Genomic DNA, 23,639 nt, shown 5'->3' with positions numbered 1-23,639 from the left:
AAGGTTATGAGTTTGGAAGTGCACTCTACACTTGCGACTTTTATGAGAGCTTTGGTGGATGCATTATTATCCATTACATACCAAGCTTTAGGGATTATGAGTTGGGAATTGTACTGCCACCCAACAGTTAGATGCGATATGAATCTTGGGTTACTAGTTTGAAAAGAGATGCGAGAGGGAACTGGTGAAAGGATGACCATTGGTGAGAGAGAAAGGGTTACCGCGGGTGAGGTGGGGTGTTAAAGGGTGAGTGCATCGTTAGGGTTCTTTCGAGAGAGAGAAATCAGAAAATAGGAGGAAATAACCCATCTATATACGAGGGCAATTAGGTCATTTTCAGTTGTAGGCAAAATCTTATTTATGTCTTATTGTTGTGCATGATGTGTGCATGCTCTATGCATATTAAGTTTGTTCTATTTCAATCCTAAGATTAAGAAAATTGGTCATTTTTGAAAATTTTCCTATTTTTTATCTTGGTATGGATGAAGTCATACAACTCCCATAAGTTTGAAATTCTAAAATAATACGATTCCGAAAATACCAAACTTGGAATGAGTTTATGAAATTTTGAAATTCCGATTCCAAGATTGGAAATGATAGGCGTTTCCAAAACTTTTTGGATTGGAATTGGACACATATTTTTGATCCGATCCGACAAAAAATCAGGCCTAGGAGAGTGTTTGTGGCAACTCAGACAGACAAACTGTTAGTTAACAGTATCTTTCTTTCTTTCTTTCTTTCTTTTTTCTTTTTTGGAACCATATCTTTGTATTTCTTTCCAACACAGTTGATCACAACACAGGAATGGGATACTATTCAACACAGGGAATTTAATCAACACAGTTGGTCACAACACGAGTGGGATACTTTTCAACACAGGAACAAGAGTGGGAAACTCTTCCAACACAGGAACAAGAGTGGGAAACTCTTCAACGCAGGGAATTTAATGAGTCTTTACGAAGTTTATCATAAAATCAATTGACAATATAAGGTGTAGCTTAAACTTTTATAAATTATTATAATATTTATCTTTTAACCGACCTAGACTCTTTTACTTTTATATTTCTATGCATAAAAAGAGAAAAACAAGAGCTAGTTAGGAAATTTTACTTTGTGGTCCCCCTTGTGCAACATACATTGCTGTTCACTCTAGGGCCAACGCTGGTGTTGTCTTGAGTCAAAATCTTGCAATTTTCATCTTCATCAAAAGCATATATATAACAATTATCCATCGTTGTTTTTGTATATTATAATATCGATATTTTCATAAAAAACTGATATTTAAAACCTTAAGAATCCTAATTAATTAAGCGCAAGGGGAGATGCTGATGAAGATGTCCATGATCCTTTTGTTGTTTCTCTCCATGCTTAGTTCGCTCAGTTTGATCACCAGTAATGAAACTGGTGAATTTTTAGACATTATCTGCCCAAACACAAACACTTTCACCTCCGACACAGGCTGGCACTCTCCCTCCACCGATAGCTTCCAATCCAATCTCAACAAAGTCCTCAACACCCTTACCTCCCCCGCTGCCCATGACACTGGCTTTTACAACATCACGGCGGGCTTAAATTCTACGGAAAAGGCCTACGGCCTCTTTCTCTGCCAAGGATATGTCTCTGCCGACGTTTGCAAAGATTGCGTGACTGCCGCAAGCATAATGGCAGCTCAACGCTGTCCCTCGCGAATAAATGTAATTGTATGGTACGACTACTGCATGCTACGCTACTCAAACGAGTCCTTATCCACCTTGTGTGAATCGCCGATAGTCAACTGGCGGAACACGCAGAATGCAACCGAATGGAATCGGTTCAACCAGGTGCTGGGGGAGAGTATGAACGAGGTGGTCACCGAGGCCACTGTTACTGCCAACAAGTTTGCAACGAAACAGGCAAATATCAGTAGGTTTCTTTCTGTGTACAGCCTCGCACAGTGCACATGGGATCTGTCTGCAGTGGATTGCAACCGGTGTTTAAAGCTTGCCGTGGCGCTATTGCCGAGCTGTTGTGAGGGAAGTGTAGGGGGACGAGTTTTGATGCCGAGCTGTAACATTAGGTTTGAAATTTATCCCTTTTACCTCCAAAACGCCACCTCAGCACCGGCGACTGCACCGAAGGCTCTTCCTCCTCCTGCACCTAAAGGTACCAATTGATTTTATAATGCAAATCATGTTCAAAGTTTCCAATGAATCAATTTCTAAGAAGCTGAAATTTAATAGATTGTAAATCGATCAAAATTGATGGAAATGCCGGATAGAATTAAAAACCAAACTCCAGCCATACCCCACCAAAGCACGGTCTGCTTTTCACAAAAAAAAAAAAAAAAAAAAAAAAAAAAAAAAAAAAAAATTGGTTCAACAATGAGCAGCAACTTGTGATTGTTTTCGCACTGACCGACATTAATGATTAATCGCGCTGTAATGGAATTGGATCCACTCTGGATATTAGTGTCTAGAGTACAAGGATCAAACAATCCAAGCTACACAAATTGAAACTAAAGGTTTTCGTTAACTCATCTTACTGACCTATCTCACACAAACCAACGATTTCGATTTCTTTGTCACACAATGTATGATCCAGATTGTTTAATCTCTAGACTCCGAACATCAAGGTCCAGAATGAATCCAATTCCGTAATGGACTATAGCACATACTTTGCGAAGCATCCACACTAGCTAGCTGAAGCCAAACTTGTGGTACTTTTGACTTTGTGGCATGTTTTTCTCATGTATCACACAGTATGGTTGACTCCAGGGTCAACGAGCCAAGCTTACAATTGCCATCTAATTACCTGAATTAATAACTAATTGTTAACTTCTGAATATAAGATCAACATTTCTAATTAAGGGCAAGGGGGGGAGAAGATGAAGAATATGTCTACTATCCCTTTTCTGTTTCTCATGAGTTTGATCACGAGTAGTGAAAGCAGTTCGTTACTTCGTCCATGACTGCCCAAACACTACCACTTTCACCCTGGCTGAAGTATTCGAATCCGACCCCGATAGCTTCCAGCAATATAATCCCGGTCAACTTCTCCAATCCCTTGCCTCCAACGCCACATGTACTGTTGAGTTTTGGTTTTAAATTTTGTATTGTATATCTCATTCTCATTACAAGAGTGAAAGGCAACTCTTATAGAGAGCCGAAAAGAAGACTACAAGAGGAAGGCTAACAACCATACCTCACTACCAAATCAATCCTAACAAGTGGACAAGACAAATATTAATAACAAGTAGAGAGGTTCCTAGAAACAAGGAAGAAAGATTGACAAAAGACCTAAGTGAGTGACAAGGTATGGAAGACTAGAGTATGGTTGAGAGAATCACTTTAACCCATACTTAGCTAGAGTGATGTTTACAACCTTACAGCTTCAAGAACTGAACTGAGCTTCAAATACCAAGCTCTAGGGAACTATTTGAGACCATATATGGCTTTATGAAGTCTGTATACCTTGTTGGATTCCTTTTCTCTTGGATGACCTTGAGGCAACTTCATGTACACTTCTTCTTCAAGCTCCCCATGAAGAAATGCATTATTCACATCCATTTGGAATAAGGGCCATGCATTATTGATTGCCACAGATAACAATACCCTCACAGTATTCATTTTAGTAACTGGAGCAAAGGTTTCCTTGTAGTCAATGCCATATGTTTGTGTAAAACCTTGAGCTATTAATTGTGCCTTATGTCTTTCAATGCTTTCATTGAAGTTGAACTTGGTCTTATATATCCACCTACTTCTCACTGCCTTCTTGCCCTTTGGAATATCCACCACGCTCCATGTCTAGCTGTCATTCAGAGCTTGGAGCTCTTGAGTCATGACATCTTGCCACTCAGGCATGTATGAGGCTTCATGAAAATTCCTTGGTTCAAAAGTGTTGGATAATTTGTTAAGAAAAGAAGCATGAGATGGTGAGAATCTGTGATAAGAAATGGTTGCAGAGATAGGATGCCTTGTAGTGTAAGTAATGTACTCTTACAACCTTACTGGTGGATGTCTATCTCGTGTAGGATTTCTCCTTGGTGCACTTATAGCTTGTTGAGTTGGTTCAGGTTCAAATGGTCTTGAGGAGCTAGGTATGCCCACTTACACTCTCAGTGGGGTGAGAATTCTCAGTGTTGGTATGAGCAGGATTGACTTCATTAACTTCTGCTGGAGTAGGCAGTGGAAATAGGTCCATAAGATCTTCCCTATTGTGATTAGTCTCCAAACCTTTGTGGAAATAAGGTGAATATTCATCAAATCTAACATCTCTAAAGACTGTCTGCTTCCCAGTATTAGGATTGCACACTTTGTAACCCTTTTGAGAATTGGAGTATCCCATAAACACACATTTGACAGCTCGAGGGTCGAGTTTATCACGATGGGAAGCTTGAATATGCACATAACAGGTGCAACCAAAGGTCCTGAGGTGAGACAAGTCTATATACTTGCCCTTCATGACTTCGAAAGGAGATTTAGTATTCAAAACACGAGTTAACAATCTATTAATGATGTAAATAGCAGTGAGTAGGGCTTGAGACCAAAATTTCTTGGGAACATTCATTTGGATCATAAGTGGTCGAGTCTTTTCCAACAAGTCTTGATTTTTCTCCCTGCCACACCATTTTGTTGTGGAGTACCAACACAACTAGTTTGATGTAAAATGCCATGAGTGCTCAAGTAACTACTCATGTTATTGGAAGTGTACTCAGTGCCATTATCTGATTTTAATATATATAACTTAGATGAGAAATAATTTGTGACTAGGTTGTGAAAGTCTTTAAAAGCATCAAACAACTCACTTTTAAACTTTAAAAGATATAACCAGGTCACTCTAGTATAGTCATCAACAAATGTAACATAATATATGTACCCATCAAAGGATTCTACACAAGAAGGACCCTAGATATCTGAGTGAATAACTTTAAAAAGTCTACTGGTTCTAGAATTAGAGGAAACAAAAAGAAGCCTAGTGGCTTTTAACATTTGACAAGTTTCACACTCAAGTGTGTTTATACAAAAAATGGGAAACAGTTTGGTCATCACAGGTTCAGAGGGATATGCAAGACGTTGGTGCCAGAGTTGATGTTCCTGAGCTTAACTTAGGCTGACACTGAGTTTTTTGAAAAATTTGGACTCCTGTGAGAGGTAGTAAAGTTCATTTAAGAAGAACCCTTTCACCAATCTGCTTTTGTGATACTCAATCCTAAAACACAACATTGTGAGGGCAAAAAATGGCAAAATAGTCTAAAGTTTTAGTGATTCTTCCTATGCACAAGAGCTAAAAATGAAAGGAAGGTACATAGAGGGTTGTGGAATCAGTATACTCATTCAGCAATCTAACCTTCCCCTTCCCTAGAATAAGTTTCCGTTTCCCATTTACAACAAACACATGAATTGGATCACTAGGTTTTTGAAATTCATGTAAACTAGAGGATTTATTAGTTATATGATCAATGGCACCTGAGTCAATAATACAAAAATCATGTGTAATATTAGCATTAAGAGTAGTGGAAATAACACTGATTATACCTGGAATATTGCCTTTCGATGTGTTCTTTGAGTCAGCCAAGAAACCAGCAAATTTCCCTAGCATTGCAGTAAAGTTTTCAATCATTATTTCCTCATGCTCAGTGTTTTCTTACTTCTTTTGAAGAAAAACTGCAAACTCATTGATCAAGGAAAAGAGGTTTGTTGAGAAATTTGACATCATATCAGCTGAGGAACAAGCTAAGTGAAAGGTTTTTAGAGTGACTTCCTTCACATCTTTGATCATTTGGCCTTCCCTATCAGACTTAGGTTTTAACTCTGGATGTAGGATCCACCATTTTTCTCTCAAATGTCCCTTTCATGTTACAATAAGAACATTTCCAGCTTGCTTTCTTCCTAAGCACTTTATCACTAGTTAATGTGATTGGTTGTGAAAATCCTAGCCTCAGAGTGAGATTTAGGCTCAACATTTATCACCCTTCGTCGAGTTTCTTCTCTCTGGACTGCATGACACACACCGATAAATGAGGGCAGCTCTGGAGTCATTAACAAATGACTACGTAGGTCTTCATACTCAGCTCCCAAGCTTGCCAAGAGTTGAAACACCTTGTCTTCATCAGTCATCTTCAGAAGCATAGCAGAATCAGTCCTGTGTTGATAGTACGTATCAAATTCATTCCACATGGATTTCAAACTTCCAAGATGTTGAACAAATGAGTGGTCACCTTGCTTCAAACTAGTCACATTCTTCTTTAGTTGAAAGATGTGAACTGAATTGTTTTGGCTACCATACATGTCTTTGACAGACTCCCATAGAAGAAGGGAAGATTCTGAGTAGCTGAAGAGCTCAGACAACTTTGGCTCTATGAAGTTAAGTATCCAGGACATGACCAGCTGGTCAGTAGCGTGCCATGCATCATAAGTTGATGAAGTGGATTCTAGAGACTTCGAGCTTCCATTAATAAACCCTAGTTTTGATATTCCTCCTAGAGCAAGCGACACAGCTCTGACCAAGGTAGATAGTTGAACTCGTTCAGTAGCATGGAGCACAATCATTGATTTGGGTTGTTCTCACCCTCTTGAGTTAAGTTGAAGGGTGAAGATGGGGAGCTATCAGTACTAGAAACATTTCTTCTGCCATCTCTTTCGATGATGAGCAAACGAAGAAGGAAAAAAAAAAAACGAACAGAGTCAGGACCATATGGTTCTTGCTCTGATACCATGTTGAGTTTTGGTTTTAAATTTTGAATTGTATATCTCAATCTCATTACAAGAGTGAAAGGCAACTCTTATAGAGAGCCGAAAAGAAGATCACAAGAGGAAGGCTAACAGCCATACCTCACTACCAAATCAGTCCTAACAAGTGGACAAGACAAATATTAATAACAAGTAAAGAGGTTCCTAGAAACATGACAAAAGACCTAAGTGAGTGACGAGGTATGAAAGACTAGAGTATGGTTGAGAAAATCACTTTAACCAGTACTTAGCTAAAGTGATGTTTACAACCATACTTGTGACATTTGCTTTACAACCATACTTGTGACATATGCAAGCAACTAGCACGAGTATTCGGTTTGTTTCAATACGTACTGACACCAGCTTTTACACTGCCACCGCAGGCCGAAGCTCAACTGAAAAGGCCTACGGGATGTTTCTATGTCACAGTGATGTCTCTACCGGCGTTTGCAAAGAGCGTGGCCATCACAAACGTGTAGGTAGCACAACGCTGCCCGGGTGGAAAGGAGGTTATCATATGGTTCGAGGAGTGCATGGTACGCTACTCAAATAAAACGTTATGTTTCTCCATGAACATTTTGCATTCAGCGGGCGATTGGTATGGGGATAATAAACCAACAGGATATAGCCAGGTAGTCGCAACTAGTGTGCATGAGCTAACCACTGGGGCTGCCAATAAAGGGTCAAATGAGACTGTGTACAGCCTTGCGCAGTGCACGCAGGACCTCTCCGCTTCAGATTTCAAATGGTGTCTAGCAAAAGCTACAGAAGAATAGTTTCAACGGTATCCCAGGGGGGACGATTTCTATATCCCAGTTGTAGTGTTCGGTTCGATGATGCCCTCTTTTAAGCGATCAATTGGACAGCCGCACAGCATCCTCCCACGCCAGAGGCTCTTCCTCCTCCTAGTACTCTACTACTATATTCACGTTCATCACCCAATGATGATACCTATCGGCAAAGTAGCTTGTGCACATAAAAAAGTCATCATGCACTCCTCTACTACGAATATGAGGAAGAAATTGTATACTGATGAGAGTACTAATAACAGTTCTTTTGTTAATTTGTTTTTTATATTTTTAAATCAAGATTTAGATATACGTAGGACCTATGATCTTATCAGCCATTAGATAGATATTAAGTGGATAAGAATAAGTATTATAAAGGGGAAGAATAAGTATTCAGAAAAATGAACATGAAATATTAATCGTCTTTGTTTTGATGAATGTGGAAGGCATGTGAAAATGAACATGACATTATTATTGTTCTTACTGCAGGAAGAAGGAAACACTTCTCTACAATTATCATTGTTGTCGGGTATGTTGGCATTGCTCTTCTAGTTTTCTCTCTAGTTCTTGTAGCATTGGGTTGCTGCTTTCCGGGCAGAAGAGAAGGAAAGAAGAATGACGAGGGTCTGCAACATCAAAATGGCAAACAGCAAGGTAAGGGAAAAGAACTCGTGAAACCTAGAAGTTACAATTGAAATTTTGGAGTTATTTTGATGTCTCTGGCATATGATCATAACTTTCTTTGCAATGCAAAAGATATGAGGACGGCTGAGTCCTTGCAATTTGATTTGGAAACTCTCGAAACTGCCACAAATAAGTTCTCCGAAGATAACAAGTTAGGCGAAGGTGGATTCGGTGCAGTTTTCAGGGTAATAACCCAACAAATATATAATGCATTAGTTCATGAGTCATTCTATTAATCCAACATTGTATAGTATTTTATGTTGCTTAGATCACAACAAAATTGTTGGATAAATTAAAGTACCTATATACCTTATCACAGGGAATGCTTACTAATGGACAAGAAATAGCAGTAAAGAGGTTGTCAAAAAGCTCCGGACAAGGTGTACAAGAATTTAAGAACGAGGTAGTACTGGTAGCCAAGCTTCAACACAGAAATCTTGTCAGGCTTTTAGGATTTTGCCTTGAAGGAGAAGAAACCTTACTTGTTTATGAATATGTGCCCAACAAAAGCCTTGATTATTTTCTATTTGGTATGTGAACATCATTTGATGAATATACATGTATGTTTGTGTCAGTAAATATAATTCTTTGTAGTTCCTAACTTCAAAATGTACTACTTGAACTTGATAAATTTACAGAACATAAAAAACGAGAACAACTAGATTGGTTGAGCCGCACCATGATAATTGGAGGAATTGGTCGAGGAATTTTGTATCTTCATGAAGATTCGAGGCTTAGAGTTATACATCGTGATTTGAAAGCTAGCAACATTTTATTAGACATCAACATGAATCCGAAAATATCAGATTTTGGGATGGCTAGAATGTTTGGAGTTGATGATCAAACTGAAGGAAATACCAAAAGAATTGTTGGCACTTAGTAAGTTTCAACATATACAAATACCTCTATCTAATATTAGTAATCTTACATTCCAATCAGTCGTTTCAACTTATGTACTTACCTCTATTATAAATAGATAACAGAATAGTATATGTTCGTTATGTAAACTCTTATATATTTCAACCATTTTGATCCTGCAATTAGTGGTTACATGGCTCCAGAATATGCTATGCAAGGGTTGTATTCAGTAAAATCAGATGTCTTCAGCTTTGGAGTACTTCTACTTGAGATCATATCGGGGAGAAGGAACTTTTTAGGCTTTCATCGCACTAATTGTGGACCTACTCTTATAGGTTATGTAAGTTCCTTACTTGGAATACTTATACAAAATATTCATGAGCTTAATTAATGTAGCTATCAAAACTGGAGGAGGACTTACATCCTTGAGAGATATTGATTGCAGGCTTGGCAATTATGGAATGAAACGAAAGGTTTGGAGTTGATGGATCCCTTGTTAAAAGATTCATGCAGTCCAAATGAATTTTTGAGGTACATCCACATTGGATTATTGTGTGTTCAAGAGGATGCAAACAACAGGCCGACCATGTCATCAGTTGTTCATATGTTAAAAACTGAAACTATTAGTCTTTCCCGACCTGAGAAACCAGCCTTCTTTACAGGGAGATATGTTGATCACCATGATCAAGTACGTTCTCAAGATTGCTCAGCCAATGGTTTGACGATTTCCATCGATGTTCCTCGTTGAGACCGATGACAATAAGGTTAATATCATTGGAAGCTCTTCCGTTAAAGGCACTTTGCTGCGTTAGAGATACTTCTATAATCTTTACAGCTTTTCTTTCACCTTGTCATTTGTATAGGGTAAATGTTAGTTACCACGCACTCCCTAATCTCGAATTTCCAGAATTTTTAATAACATATATATACATATATACTGTATATATACTACCAGTATGACTTGAGTGGTGTTATTTTACGTACTTATATGTTTCAAGTTAATTAGAATATTGGTCCCAGAACTTGTTACAATCTGTAACAATGATTCTTTTTTATGTCCAACTGTAGTTTGTAACTCGTCTTCGCCACTCATGGCTTGGAACCTAAAACGCAACCAGAATTATGTCGTTTATATATCCAAAACATCCAACAATCACCCATAGTTCCAGCTCCATTATTTTGGGTACTCAATATCTTAAAACAATTTTTCTTGTTATTCTCATTTTTCATAAGTAAAGTGCAACATGATGCTTACAGCAGGGAAGCCGCCGTAATCTCCAGGTTCTGTAATATCTTTCGTGACACAGCTCATACCAGCAAGCCGTACCTTCAAAGTCCATGTAATTATATTCAGAAATATTTGTTAATCAATGAAACAATGTGAGAGCACGAAGAAGAATAAAATATCAGTAGAAAAACTAAAAAAGAAAGTAACATCAAACTTCAAAACTCAAATGATATTTAAATCCTGCACTGAGTTCTTTAACAAGTGACAAGCAATGACTAATTTTGGCTACTACTAGATTGGGCCATTGTATGTAAGAAAATACCTTTGATATAATGGATACATGGTCACGAACTGCTACCCTCCCTCCCATAGTTACATAGTCTCCTATCCTACAATAGAAAAAAAAAAAAGGACAGCCATCAGATTTGGTAGATCTTCTGAATCATCGGCTAAGTTGTTGAAGTGAAAGTGAATCATGTTACAGTGGACATAAACAGAACTTACGTCACTGAGCCTGCAATCCCAACTTGTCCACAAACTATGCAATTGTTCCCAATAACTACATTATGACCAATCTACAAGAAACGAACAAACGGATAAATGTATGCTATTCCAGAAAATTACCCAAGAACTTAAAAAGCAAAAGTTAACCTGAACTAAATTGTCTATCTTTGAATGATCCCCTACAACGGTATCTCTCCAACTGCATAAACCAAACAATGTTATAAATTATTATTCAAACTTTAACAGAATCCAAGTACAAACTTATTCAGAAAATATAACCATGCATCTGAAATCAGTTGATATCCAAGGCTCTATTTCTAACCTGCCCTGTCAACGCACGTATTTGCACCAATCTCCACGTGGTTTCCAATACTAGCATTCAACATCTTGGGGATGAGGAAAAGAACAAGAAATACATACAATAAGATGCTTCGATTTCTACAGTTGGATGAAAATGCATACATAACCTCTTATCGTCATACAAGTCATATATATGAAGACACTCTTGCCCCAATAATGATTAATGCAATGTAACGAACTACTACGAAATTGAATATGTTGATCCTAAAGAACTAACATATCATGATTGCATTCAAACATTATCAGAGAAAAATATTCAAAACACAAAGAAAGAGAAAGAAAACAAAAGGACATCAATTCAAATACATAAAAGCATCACTAACTTGAGGCCTCTTTAACATATTCCCATGCTCATCCACCATAAATCCAAATCCTGTAGTTAAACAAACATCCCACCAAACATCACATTTTCCATCGCCACACATCAAACACTATTCACATCAAATCATAACTAAGCTGATTGATCCATATCAATATTCCCAAATGAGTGAAAGCCTACAATAAGTGGCCCTACCATCTTGACCGATGCATATGCCATTGTGGATTATGCACGGATCTCCTATGCTGCAATTATTGAGTGCAACATTGTAGCTGCAGAGATTATGGCCGTAGTTACTCTATCAAAATCAAGCAAAAATATTAACAAGGCAATGTAAAGTTAAAAGTTTGATCATTACCCAATTTTCGTTGATTGCCCAACTGTAACCGAAGGTCCAACGACAGCTCCAGAAGCAATACAAACATGTTCGCCGACAACGGATTTAGAATGAACAACAGCACCAAACTCTATGAAAACTGTTGGGTCAATGCAGGCAGACTTGTGGAAAATCCCACCTCCGTTCTTCCATTGTTGGAATTCTGGATGACTAGTTGGAGCACAGTCCTCTGATCTTGAAATACAAATCAAGTGCAGAAATGGCAGTTAATGAAAAAATAGGTGTTGTCTAAGAGACATTTTCACAAGCAGGTTCGGGGCATACCAGACGAAGCCGAAGACACGAAGGAACGGTAACTATTTCCAAAGCGCAACAGAGAGAAGCTTCGAACGAATTGGAGATGTGGCGAGTAGCAGAATGCAGCTGCAAGTCTTCTAAGAGCGCTTGCCATTAACTGAGGTCCGAGGAGGGAAAGCGAGCACTGCCGCCGGTTTATTTTGAACCGAAGTATCCACCGTGTTTGACCGGAAGGGCTTTTGTAATGCAGGGCAGTTTCGTCCGCCTAGATTTGTGATTTGAGTTGGACCAACATTAGGTGTTGGGCTTGAAAGTCCAAGCCGATAGATTATTTAGAACTTCTCTATCTAATGAATCAGAGTCTGCTTTGAAATCGTCTGCCCTACACCCACCTCCAAATATATGTTTTAACAGGAATCACACAAGGATAGATTGATACAATAAAAATTTCTGGTAAAATGTCCACCTGTAATCCAGCATATAAAGTACTTTACGAATGGGCATTTTACCAGAGGTTTCCATTTTATCAATCTACTCTTGTGTGATTCTTGTTGAAGCATATACTCAGGGGGTGGGTGCAAGTGCAAGATGGATTGGAAGTTTCGATTTTAACCAGTTCTGACCAAAGCTCCAAGTGAAAATTTTCAACTTTGATGCAATCGAATGGTATTTGACCTTCATAGTTCGGACATAATTTGGATCGGAATTGGGTAGTATCTTAAAATTCTAATTATTTATGACATCTGAAATATTTTGGGGTGTTCATCAATCACGCTGTGTGCTTGACTCTGGGGTCAACGAAGCAATGTCAAGTCATGCTTGCAATTTCCATCTAATTACCTGAAATAATCACTAATTATTAACCTTTGGAATATATGGCCAACATTCCTAATTAAAAGCAAGGACCCGGGGGGAGATACGGGGAATATACAGTGAAGCAGCACTGTTCGTTACTTTGTCCATTACAATTTAGGAGAGTGATTGTGGTAACTCAGACAGACCAACTCTTAGTTAACTGTATCTTTTCTTTCTTTCTTATTTTTCTTTTTTGGAACTATAAATTTTGTATTTCTTTCCAACGCAGTTGATCACAACACAGGAGTGGGATACTTTTCAACACACAGAATTTAATAAACACGGTTGGTCACAACACGAGTGGAGTGGGATACTTTTCAATACTTTTCAACACACAGAATTTAATAAACACGGTTGGTCACAACATGAGTGGAGTGGGATACTTTTCAACACAGGAACAAGAGTGGGAAACTCTTCAACACAGAGAATTTAATGAGTATTTACGAAGTTTATCATAAAATCAATTGACAATATAAATGATAGCTTAACATTTTATAAATCATTATGATGTTTATCTTTTAACCGAGGACTCTTTTACTTTCATATTTCTATGCATAAAAAGAGAAAAACAAGAGCTAGCTAGGAAATTTTACTTTGTGGTCCCCTTGTACAACATGCATCGCTGTTCACTCTAGGGCCAACGACCCGGTGTTGTCTGAGTCAAAGTCTTTTGCAATTTTCATCTTCACCGAAAGCATATATATAACAATTATCCATGTTTGTTTTCCTAAATTGCAATAACGATATTTTCATAAAAAACTGATATTTAAAACCTTAGGAATCCTAATTAATTAAGAGCAAGGGGGATGCTGATGAAGATGTCCATGATCCTTTTGTTGTTTCTCTCCATGCTTAGCTTGCTCAGTTTGATCACCAGTAATGAAACTAGTGAATTTATAGCCATTTTCTGCCCAAACACAACCACTTTCACCCCCGACGCAGGCGGATTCGAATTCAACTTCCCCGACAGCTTCCAAACCAATCGCAACGAAGTCCTCAACAACCTTACCTCTCCCGCTGCCCCTGACACCGGCTTTTACAACACAACGGCGGGCTTAAATTCTAGGGAAAAGGCCTACGGCCTCTTTCTCTGCCAAGGATATGTCTCTACCAAAGTTTGTAAACATTGCGTGACTGCGGCAAGCACAATGGCAACTCAACGCTGTCCCAACGGAATAAATGCAATTGTATGGTACGACCACTGCATGCTACGCTACTCAAACGAGTCCTTATCCACCTTGAGCGAATGGCCGGTCTTCTACATGTGCAACGTGCGGAACGCAACCGAATGGAATCGGTTCAACCAGGTGCTGGCGGAGAGTATGTACGAGGTGGCCACCGAGGCTACTAATACTGCCAACAAGTTTGCAACGAAACAGGCAAATATTAGTAGGTTTCTTACTCTGTACAGCCTCGCACAGTGCACATGGGATCTGTCCGCAGTGTATTGCAACCGGTGTTTAACGCTTGCCGTGACGGAATTGCCGAACAGTTGTGAAGGAAAGGAAGGGGGACGAGTTTTGATGCCGGGTTGTAACGTCAGGTTTGAAATTTATCCCTTTTACCTCCAAAACGCCACCTCAGCACCGGCGCCTGCACCGAAGGCTCTTCCTCCTCCTGCACTTAAAGGTACCAATTGATTCTATATTGCAAATCATGTTTAAAGTTTCCAATGAATCAATTTCTAAGAAGCTGAAATTTATTAGATCGTACATCGATCAAAATTGATGGAAATGCCGGATAGAATAAAAACCAAACTCGAGCCATAACCCACCAAAGTCCAGCCTGCTTTTCACAAAAAAAAAAAAAAAAAACTGGTTCAACGATGAGCAGCAACTGTATTCGCACTGACCGACATTAATGATTGATCGCGCTGTAATAGAATAGGATTCACTCCGGGCATTCGTGTTCAAAGCCTAGGGATCAAACAATTCAGGCCACACAAATTGGAACCAGCCTCACACTAATCAACAACTTCGATTTCTTTTCCACACAAATGTATGACTCAGATTATTTGATCCCTAAACTCCAGACACGAAGATCCAGAATGGATCCAATTCCATAATGGAATACAGCACATACTTTGCGATGCATCCACAATAGCCAGCTGAAGCCAAGCTTGTGGTACTTTTGACTTTGTGGTCCCTTGCATGTTTTTCTCATGTATCACACAGTATGATTGACTCGAGGGTCAACGAGCCATGCTTACAATTGCCATCTAATTCCCTGAAATAATCACTAATTGTTAAACTTCTGAATATACGATCAACATTTCTAATTAAGGGCAAGGGGGATATTCATTGAAGTTGGTTAGCTAGAATTATCTAAGCTAAGTAGTCCTTTGTAGAGAGGATTAGAAGGTTGTTTCTTAAGTCGATGAAAGGGTGTGTGTGTGATCAATGCACTAGAAAGTTCTAGTGAAAGTATAAGTTGGCAAACATGCGTTATAAATAGGTATGCATGTGTGTTGTAAGCAAATTAAGAAAGAAAGAAAGCAAGAATCAAGAGAGAGTTAAGTTAGAAAGTGAGAAGCCTTGTGAGTGAGTAGTCTTGTGAAGAGTGTGAGTGGCCTAGAGTTTGTCTCTAGAAAAGAGAGTGTCATAGCTTCTAAAGTGTGTCCTTGAGAGTTTGTGTTGTAATATTTTGTGAGGTTAATATAAGTAATTTGTTTACTTGTTTTGTATCTCCAACACTTGTATTAAAGTTGTGTACTCTAATTTTTTCCTCAACAATTGGTATCAGAACGGTACGACCAGGGACCGACTTTAGTGAAGTTTCGAGAATCGTGAGAAGTTTAGTACTTCGCAAGATTGTTAACTAATCTTGTTCAGCTTATCAAAGTTCTGCTAACACGATGGGAGATCTTCATGTTGTTGGAGGAATCAAGAAGTTGAACAACAAAAATTACAACATATGGGCAACATGCATAGAGTCTTACCTACAAGGCTAAGATCTTTGGGAGATCGTTGGTGGTAATGAAGTTATGCAGCCGGAAGAAGACACCAGTAGCACTTTGAGGAAGTGGAAGATCAAGGTAGGTAAGACCATGTTTGCCTTAAAAACCTCAGTTAAACCTCAGTTAAAGAGGACATGTTGGAGCACATAAGGAAAGCCAAAACACCAAAAGAAGCATAGAACGCCTTCGCCACACTCTTTTTAAAGAGGAACGATACAAGACTGCAGCTTCTTGAGAATGAGATGTTATTAGTGGCCCAAATGGACATGACGATTGCTCAGTACTTCCACAAGGTAAAGTCTATTTGCCGTGAAATTTTTGAATTAGATCCTAGTGCTTCCATTATAGAATCTAGGATAAAAAGAATAAGTATCCATTGGTTGAGACCAGAATGTCGAGGTTTCGTTGTTGCTATACAAGGATGGCCGACCCAATCATCACTTGTTGAGTTTGAGAATTTTTTTGTTGATCAAGAAGCTTTGGCAAAGCAAATGGGAGGGGTCTCGTTAAGAGGTGAGGAGGAAGCGCTCTACACCAATACAAGTAAAGGCAGCTTTAAGCAACGTGCTGGTAGTGGATCTATACAAAATGGTGACAAGGCGAAAGGTCATCAAGGAGGTGGGAGTTCTTGGCCAAGGGGAGCTCCAATGTATCACGGCAACCATGGTCAATCCCAGAATAAAAAGTTTGAGGGCAAGTGCTACAATTGTGGAAGGAATAGCCACATGGCGAAGGATTGTTGGTTCAAAAAGCCTGCAAAGAGTAACGCTACCACTTCGAACCCAAAGAAAAACAACTAGGAAGATTGGGACATTGAAGCATCGTTCGCTATGGAGAAGTAGTAGTCAGCTTTCACAACAACAAGTCCAGAGTTGATTGACTACGAGAATGATTGGATCGTGGATAGGCTGCTAAAACCACATGACAGGTGATGAGAAAAAGCTATAAAGTCTGACTGAGTACAAGGGAGGTCGATTGGTGGTAACGGCCAATGACTCGAGGTTACCGATTGCTGATATCGGTAAGACAATAATTATGCCCCAATACAAAACTAACCAGGTGCCACTTCAAGATGTCTACCATGTTCCAGGTATGAAGAAAAATATGCCTTTAGTGTCACAACTGACGTCATTAGGAAATTATGTCTTGTTTGGTCCACAAGATGTGAAGGTGTATCGACACCTCAAGATCTTAGGGACACCAACAATGAAGGGACGAAGACTGCAATCAGTTTATGTAATGTCAGCAGAAACTGCATACATAGACAAGGCAAGGAAGAATGAGACAAACACATTTATGGCAAATGAGATTGGGTCACATTAGCTATCACAAGCTAAATGTGATGATGAGGAAGTCAATGCTTAAGAGGCTACCTCAGCTTGATGTGAGAACAGACATGATTTGTGTAGGATGTCAGTATGGTAAAGCACATCAACTACCATACGAGGCATTGAAGTTTAAGGCAAAAGAATCGTTAGAGTTGGTTCATTCCGATGTGTTTGGGCCCGTCAAGCAACCATCGATAAGTGGGATGCGGTACATGGTGACATTCATTGATGACTTCTTCAAGTATATGTGGGTTTTCTTCATGAAAGAAAAAAAATCTAACACATTTTCAAAATTTAAAGAGTTTAAAGAGACAGTTGAAGGAAAAGTGTGAAAGAAGATCCATTGCATACGCACGAATAATGGGGGAGAATATATCTCGAATGAGTTTTCCAAGTGTCTACGAGAATGTAGAATACGCCACCAGTTTACTTGGGCTAACACGCCACAACAAAATGGCGTAACAGAAAGAAAGAACCGGCATCTTGCTGAAATATGTTGAAGTATGCTCCATGCCACGAATGTACCAGGAAGGTTTTGGGCCGAAGTTATGGGAACTGCAGCTCATGTGATCAACAAGCTTCCTCAACCAAGGTAAGAATTTGTCTCACCCTTTGAGAAACTGTGGGTATGAAACCTACAGTTAGCTATTTTCGAGTATTTGGTTGTGTATTCTATGTATTTGTTCCAGTTATTTACGTAGCAAGTTTGATAAGAAGGCAATTAGATGTATCCTTGTGGGACACGACAGCCAAATAAAAGGGTGGAAATGCTGTAATCCTACGACTAGAAGATGTTACACATCGAGAAATGTGGTGTTTAATGAAGCATCTTATTGGTGGTCCTTAGAAAATGAGGTGTTGCCTGATTCAAGAGAAATTGAAGATAAGTTACAGGAAAAGATGGGGGAGCAAACTATTCAAATCCAATCGAGACCAGATGAGTCTAAGGTTTTGCTTGATGGTAATGATGTTGAGCAAGCAGTACCTTTAAATCCTTGGCAAATTGGCATATATCAACAACCAGAAGAAGATTGACCTAGTGAGGAAGTATCTAACTCCACAATCACAACTAAGGAGGTTAACAAGAATCTAGAAGCCAAATCCTAAGTATGCCAATGCAGCGATAGAAGAATAAGCATCGCAACTATTGTGCATGAGCTAACCACTAGGGCTGCCAATAAAGGGTCAAATGAGACGGTGTACAGCCTTGCGCAGTGCACGCAGGACCTCTCTTCTTCAGCTTTCAAACGGTGTCTAGCAAAAGCTGCAAAAGAATTAGTTTCAACGGTATCCCAGGGGGGACGACTTCTATACCCCAGTTGTAGTGTTCGGTTCGATGATGCCCTCTTTTAAGTGATCAATTGGACCGCCGCACAGCGTCCTCCCACGCCAGAGGCTCTTCCTCCTCCTAATACTATACTACTATATTCACGTTCACCACCCAACTCTGTGATGATACCTATAGGCAAAGTACCTTGCGGACTTAAAAAAAGTCATCATGCACTCTTCCATACTACAAATATGAGGGAGAAACTGTATAATGATGAGAGTACTAATAACAGTTCTCTAGTTAATTCGTTTTTTATATTTTTAAATCAAGATTTAGATATACGTATGACCTATGATCTTATCGGCCATTAGATAGATATTAAGTGGATAAGAATAAGTATTATAAAGGGGAAGAATACAGTATTCAGAAAAATGAACATGAAATATTAATTGTTTTTGTTTTGATGAATGTGGAAGGTATGTGAAAATGAACATGACATATTATTGTTCTTACTGCAGGAAGAAGGAAACACTTCCCTACAATTACCATTGTTGTTGGGTGCGTTGGCATTGCTCTTATAGTTGTCTCTCTGGTTGTAGCATTGGGCTACTGCCTCCCTGGCAGAAGAGAAAGAAAGAAAAACGAAGAGGCTCTACAACAAGAAAATGGCAAACAGCAAGGTAAGGGAAAACAAATGAAACCCAAAAGTCAGATTGAAAATTTTGAATTTATGTTGATGTGTCTGGCATATGATCGTAACTTTCTTTGCAATGCAAAAGATATGAGGACGGCTGAATCCTTGCAATTTGAACTGGGAACTCTCGAAACTGCCACAAATAAGTTTTGCGAAGATAACAAGTTAGGCGAAGGTGGATTCGGTGCAGTTTTCAAGGTAATAACACAACAAATATGTAATGCATTAGTTCCTGAGTCATTCTATTAATCCAACATTGTATAGTATATATAAATTGCTTAGATCACAACAAAATTGTTGGATAAACTAAAGTACCTATATACCTTATCACAGGGAATACTTACTAATGGACAAGAAATAGCAGTAAAGAGGTTGTCAAAAAGCTCCGGACAAGGTGTACAAGAATTTAAGAACGAGGTAGTGTTGGTAGCCAAGCTTCAACACAGAAATCTTGTCAGGCTTTTAGGATTTTGCTTGGAAGGAGAAGAAACCATACTTGTTTATGAATATGTGCCCAACAAAAGCCTTGATTATTTTCTATTTGGTATGTGATCATCATTTCATGAATATACATATATGTTTGTGTCAGTAAACATAATTCTTTGTAGTTCCTAACTTCAAAAAGTACTACTTGAAATTGATAAATTTACAGAACATAGAAAACGAGAACAACTAGATTGGTTGAGCCGCACCATGATAATTGGAGGAATTGCTCGAGGAATTTTGTATCTTCATGAAGATTCGAGGCTTAGAGTTATACATCGTGATTTGAAAGCTAGCAATATTTTATTAGACAGCAACATGAACCCGAAAATATCAGATTTTGGGATGGCTAGAATGTTTGGAGTTGATGATCAAACTGAAGGAAATACCAAAAGAATTGTTGGCACTTAGTAAGTTTCAACTTATACAAATACCTCTATCCAATATTAGTAATCTTACATTCCAATTAGTCGTTTCAACTTATGTACTTACCTCTATTATAAATAGATAACAGAATAGTATATGTTCGTTATGTAAACTCTTATATATTTCAACCATTTTGGTCCTGCAATTAGTGGATACATGGCTCCAGAATATGCTATGGAAGGGTTGTATTCAGTAAAATCGGATGTCTTCAGCTTTGGAGTACTTCTACTTGAGATCATAACGGGGAGAAGGAACTTTTTAGGTTTTCATCGCACTAATTGTGGACCTACTCTTATAGGTTATGTAAGTTCCTTACTTGGAATACTTATACAAAATATTCATGAGCTTAGTTAATGTAGCTATCAAAACTGGAGGAGGACTTACATCCTTGAGAGATATTGATTGCAGGCTTGGCAATTATGGAATGAAAAGAAAGGTTTGGAGTTGATGGATCCCTTGTTAAAAGATTCATGCAGTCCAAATGAATTTTTGAGGTACATCCACATTGGATTATTGTGTGTTCAAGAGGATGCAAACAACAGGCCAACCATGTCATCAGTTGTTCATATGTTAAAAACTGAAACTATTAGTCTTTCCCGACCTGAGAAACCAGCCTTCTTTACAGGAAGATATGTTGATCACCATGATCAAATACGTTCTCAAGATTGCTCAGCCAATGGTTTGACGATTTCTATCGATGTTCCTCGTTGAGACCGATGACAATAAGGTTAATATCATTGGAAGCTCTTCCGTTAAAGGCACTTTGCTGCGTTAGAGACAATTCTATAATCTTTACAGCTCTTCTTTCACCTTGTCATTTGTATAGGGTAAATGTTAGTTACCACGCACTCCGTAATCTCGAATTTCTAGAATTTTTAATAACATATATATACTGTATATATACTACCAGTATGACTTGAGTGGTGTTATTTTACGTACTTATATGTTTCAAGTTAATTAGAATATTGGTCCCATAACTTGTTACAATCTGTAACAATGATTCTTATTAATGTCCAACTGTAGTTTGTAACTTGTCTTCGCCACTCATGGCTTGGAACCTAAAACGCAACCAGAATTATGTCGTTTAAATATCCAAAACATCCAACAATCACCCATAGTTCCAGCTCCATTATTTTGGGTATTCAATATCTTAAAACAATTTTTCTTGTTATTCTCATTTTTCATAAGTAAAGTGCAACATGATACTTACAGCAGGGAAGCCGCCGTAATCTCCAGGTTCTGTAATATCTTTCGTGACACAGCTCATACCAGCAAGCCGTACCTTCAAAGTCCATGTAATTATATTCAGAAATATTTGTTAATCAATGAAAAAATGTGAGAGCACGAAGAAGAATAAAATATCAGTAGAAAAACTAAAAAAGAAAGTAACATCAAACTTCAAAACTCACATGATATTTAAATCCTGTACTGAGTTCTTTAACAAGTAACAAGCAATGACTAATTTTCGCTACTACTAGATGGGCCATTGTATGTAAGAAAATACCTTTGATATAATGGATACATGGTCACGAACTGCTACCCTCCCTCCCGTAGTTACATAGTCTCCTATCCTACAATAGAAAAAAAAAGGACAGCCATCAGATTTGGTAGATCTTCTGAATCATCGGCTAAGTTGTTGAAGTGAAAGTGAATCATGTTACGGAGGCCTTTCTAAATTAGAAAAATACAGAGGGGACATAGAAAGAACATATGTCACTGCGCCTGCAATCCCAACTTGTCCACAAAGTATGCAATTCTTCCCAATAACTACATTATGACCAATCTACAAGAAACGAACAAACGGATAATTGTCTACTATTCCAGAAAATTACCCACGAACTTAAAAAGCAAAAGTTAACCTGAACTAAATTGTCTATCTTTGAATGATCCCCTACAACGGTATCTCTCCAACTGCATAAACCAAACAATGTTATAAATTATTATTAGGTATGTAACAGTACAAAATATGGTTGATATGTCTTAATTTTAGGATGTATTAATAAACAAATAAAATAATAATACTAGGTGGTCGTGTTCAAGGTGCACCAAAACATTTACCAGATATTATTTCAACACAATTATCATGCGAAGAGGAGTGAACAATAACTATTTTGAAATGCTAATAACATCGAGTGAAGATTCTCGCCGGATCCTTCAATCATATTCGTTCATCGTATATCGTGCAGTCAGAAATCATTGTAAATTTTTTTATTTAAAATTAATATAAATAGTATATGACGAAAATTGGCCGCAAGATATACGATGAATGGATGTAATCCGTGGTGGAGCCAAAGTTCTTTGTGAGAAAGGGCCTTTCATACATTGAGAAAAAATTTCAAACTCATAACATGAGCAATTGAAGTAATCCTCACAAAACTGAAAGATATGTTAAATTTAATAAAGAAAATCAAAAGAAGTGTATAATACAAGTAAGTGGGAGGTAGAGAGCAAGTAGCACTTGAAAGAAGTTATAGGATGAAAATACAAAGAAATCTTATTTGAATCATTTGACAAAAAAAGTCGCGCAAAGGGGAAGACTACAAATAATACTTGACCAGGCTGCTTTAGAAATAACGTTAAAGTCAATTTTAAAATCCCATCATTGAGTTTCACTGAACCACAAAGATGAAACAAACAAAATGTTAGCAAAATATAAAATACGACGTCGTTCAACTCAAGTTCTTCACGAGGTCAATTCATTTTCTTTCTCATATCTCACAAGCCACTAGAAATTTCTTACGCAACTGTTAGGATGGGCTCGGGACCACTCTGGTCCCTTGGGCCTTCTCTAACCGAAGGAGGGCCAGAGAGCTTGTTTTAGCCCTCTGACCCTCCAATAAATTAATATTTTAATGAACAGTGCATGACTATATTTCTTACCATCTCCAACCAAGAGACCAAAGGGTCATAGGCCAAATATAGCCTTGTGACAAAAAACCATCTCTAACCGAGAGCTAAAGAGTCATAGGGCCAAACATAATTTATTATTTAAATTTAAAAACTACAACAACTTAAATTTAAAAACTACAACTTAAATTTAAAGTCTATAATCATCATCATCTTCATCATCTGCCATTGTAGGAGTATAGTTGGAGGTAAACAACTGCCGTCGGGCCATAATTTCCTCTTTTTTTCCTATCAAAATAGGCCTGGCCTTACTCATTGGAGTGTAATCCGTAGTGTTCCTTTCCATATTCTTATCGTCCATCTCTTATTGTATTTGTTTGACCCGTTCTTCATACCTACGCTTCCTTTCTTCCACATCAATGGCATTTTGCTCCGCCATTAATCGCATTGACGTTGCCATTTCCTGTTGATCATCCTTTGCCTTACTCTCTTCCTTCAACCTTCGGGCCTTGTTTCATCCCATAGCCCTATGGAACCTTCACCCGAAGACAAATTTTGTACCCGTGTTTCTTGAATGGTAGGAGATCCATCTTCATCCCCATCTACAATTGAGAATGCAGTACCGAACACCAGCGTATGACCTTCTCTGTTGAGGTGGATCTTCAAATAACACCCACCATTTACAAATTTCCCAACAG

At 38.3% G+C, this 23,639-nt stretch overlaps 4 protein-coding genes across 5 annotated transcripts; 2 read left to right on the top strand and 2 right to left on the bottom strand.

Annotated features, from left to right (window-relative positions):
* The first annotated feature begins 1,247 nt into the window (after positions 1-1,247).
* Positions 1,248-2,277, top strand: LOC125476383 (cysteine-rich receptor-like protein kinase 25). Its single transcript, XM_048582412.1, has one exon. It carries the CDS (start codon positions 1,323-1,325, stop codon positions 2,151-2,153), a length of 831 nt encoding a protein of 276 aa, XP_048438369.1. The 5' UTR covers positions 1,248-1,322; the 3' UTR covers positions 2,154-2,277.
* A 5,645-nt stretch (positions 2,278-7,922) lies between these two features.
* LOC125476384 (probable UDP-3-O-acylglucosamine N-acyltransferase 2, mitochondrial) lies at positions 7,923-12,787 on the bottom strand. 2 transcript variants are annotated; one of them, XM_048582413.1, is made up of 10 exons: positions 12,110-12,787; positions 11,807-12,014; positions 11,644-11,720; positions 11,453-11,502; positions 11,095-11,155; positions 10,917-10,972; positions 10,770-10,840; positions 10,588-10,654; positions 10,293-10,364; positions 7,923-8,121 (listed from the first exon to the last, which is right to left on the bottom strand). In XM_048582413.1, the coding sequence occupies exons 1-10, from the start codon at positions 12,234-12,236 to the stop codon at positions 8,056-8,058; spliced, it is 855 nt and encodes a 284-aa protein (XP_048438370.1). In that variant the 5' UTR covers positions 12,237-12,787; the 3' UTR covers positions 7,923-8,055. The 2 variants fall into 2 exon arrangements, 1 of the variants encoding a protein (XP_048438370.1); XR_007257678.1 differs by lacking the exons at positions 7,923-8,121; positions 11,453-11,502; positions 11,644-11,720 and having other exon boundaries at positions 10,148-10,364; positions 10,917-10,968; positions 11,092-11,141; positions 11,807-12,019; positions 12,110-12,252.
* A 723-nt stretch (positions 12,788-13,510) lies between these two features.
* Positions 13,511-21,071, top strand: LOC125476382 (cysteine-rich receptor-like protein kinase 25). The gene is made up of 7 exons (XM_048582411.1): positions 13,511-14,566; positions 19,010-19,171; positions 19,271-19,383; positions 19,519-19,729; positions 19,838-20,078; positions 20,244-20,397; positions 20,503-21,071. The coding sequence occupies exons 1-7, from the start codon at positions 13,744-13,746 to the stop codon at positions 20,803-20,805; spliced, it is 2,007 nt and encodes a 668-aa protein (XP_048438368.1). The 5' UTR covers positions 13,511-13,743; the 3' UTR covers positions 20,806-21,071.
* A 74-nt stretch (positions 21,072-21,145) lies between these two features.
* On the bottom strand, positions 21,146-23,380 carry LOC103941143 (probable UDP-3-O-acylglucosamine N-acyltransferase 2, mitochondrial). The gene is made up of 5 exons (XM_048582647.1): positions 23,337-23,380; positions 21,954-22,005; positions 21,792-21,877; positions 21,599-21,665; positions 21,146-21,376 (listed from the first exon to the last, which is right to left on the bottom strand). The coding sequence occupies exons 1-5, from the start codon at positions 23,378-23,380 to the stop codon at positions 21,269-21,271; spliced, it is 357 nt and encodes a 118-aa protein (XP_048438604.1). The 3' UTR covers positions 21,146-21,268.
* Between the last annotated feature and the right edge of the window lie 259 nt (positions 23,381-23,639).

Source organism: the organism of the source record quoted next, unplaced genomic scaffold (assembly GCF_019419815.1).
Source record: "Pyrus x bretschneideri cultivar Hongxiangsu unplaced genomic scaffold, Pyrus_bretschneideri_v1 Contig19, whole genome shotgun sequence".
Classification (NCBI taxonomy): Eukaryota; Viridiplantae; Streptophyta; class Magnoliopsida; order Rosales; family Rosaceae; genus Pyrus; species Pyrus x bretschneideri.
Note: the sequence above shows the minus strand (reverse complement) of the source record. Positions and strands in the feature narration are given on the sequence as shown.

Bases quoted from the DNA above. Each gene is read 5' to 3' on its own strand.
- LOC125476383 (XM_048582412.1), top strand. From the start codon at position 1,323: ATGCTGATGAAGATGTCCATGATCCTTTTGTTGTTTCTCTCCATGCTT.
- LOC125476384 (XM_048582413.1), bottom strand. From the start codon at position 12,236: ATGGCAAGCGCTCTTAGAAGACTTGCAGCTGCATTCTGCTACTCGCCA. The intron at 11,721-11,806 runs GTAATGATCAAA...TAATCTCTGCAG, and splicing joins GGGCAATCAACGAAAATTGG to CTACAATGTTGCACTCAATA. The intron at 10,973-11,094 runs CAGGTTAGAAAT...TGTTTGGTTTAT, and splicing joins AAATACGTGCGTTGACAGGG to GCAGTTGGAGAGATACCGTT.
- LOC125476382 (XM_048582411.1), top strand. From the start codon at position 13,744: ATGCTGATGAAGATGTCCATGATCCTTTTGTTGTTTCTCTCCATGCTT. The intron at 19,172-19,270 runs GTAAGGGAAAAC...GCAATGCAAAAG, and splicing joins AGAAAATGGCAAACAGCAAG to ATATGAGGACGGCTGAATCC. The intron at 20,079-20,243 runs GTAAGTTTCAAC...TCCTGCAATTAG, and splicing joins AAAAGAATTGTTGGCACTTA to TGGATACATGGCTCCAGAAT.
- LOC103941143 (XM_048582647.1), bottom strand. From the start codon at position 23,380: ATGGCGGAGCAAAATGCCATTGATGTGGAAGAAAGGAAGCGTAG. The intron at 21,666-21,791 runs GTCCCCTCTGTA...TTTCTATTGTAG, and splicing joins GTGACATATGTTCTTTCTAT to GATAGGAGACTATGTAACTA. The intron at 21,377-21,598 runs GTATTTTCTTAC...TGGACTTTGAAG, and splicing joins ATGTATCCATTATATCAAAG to GTACGGCTTGCTGGTATGAG.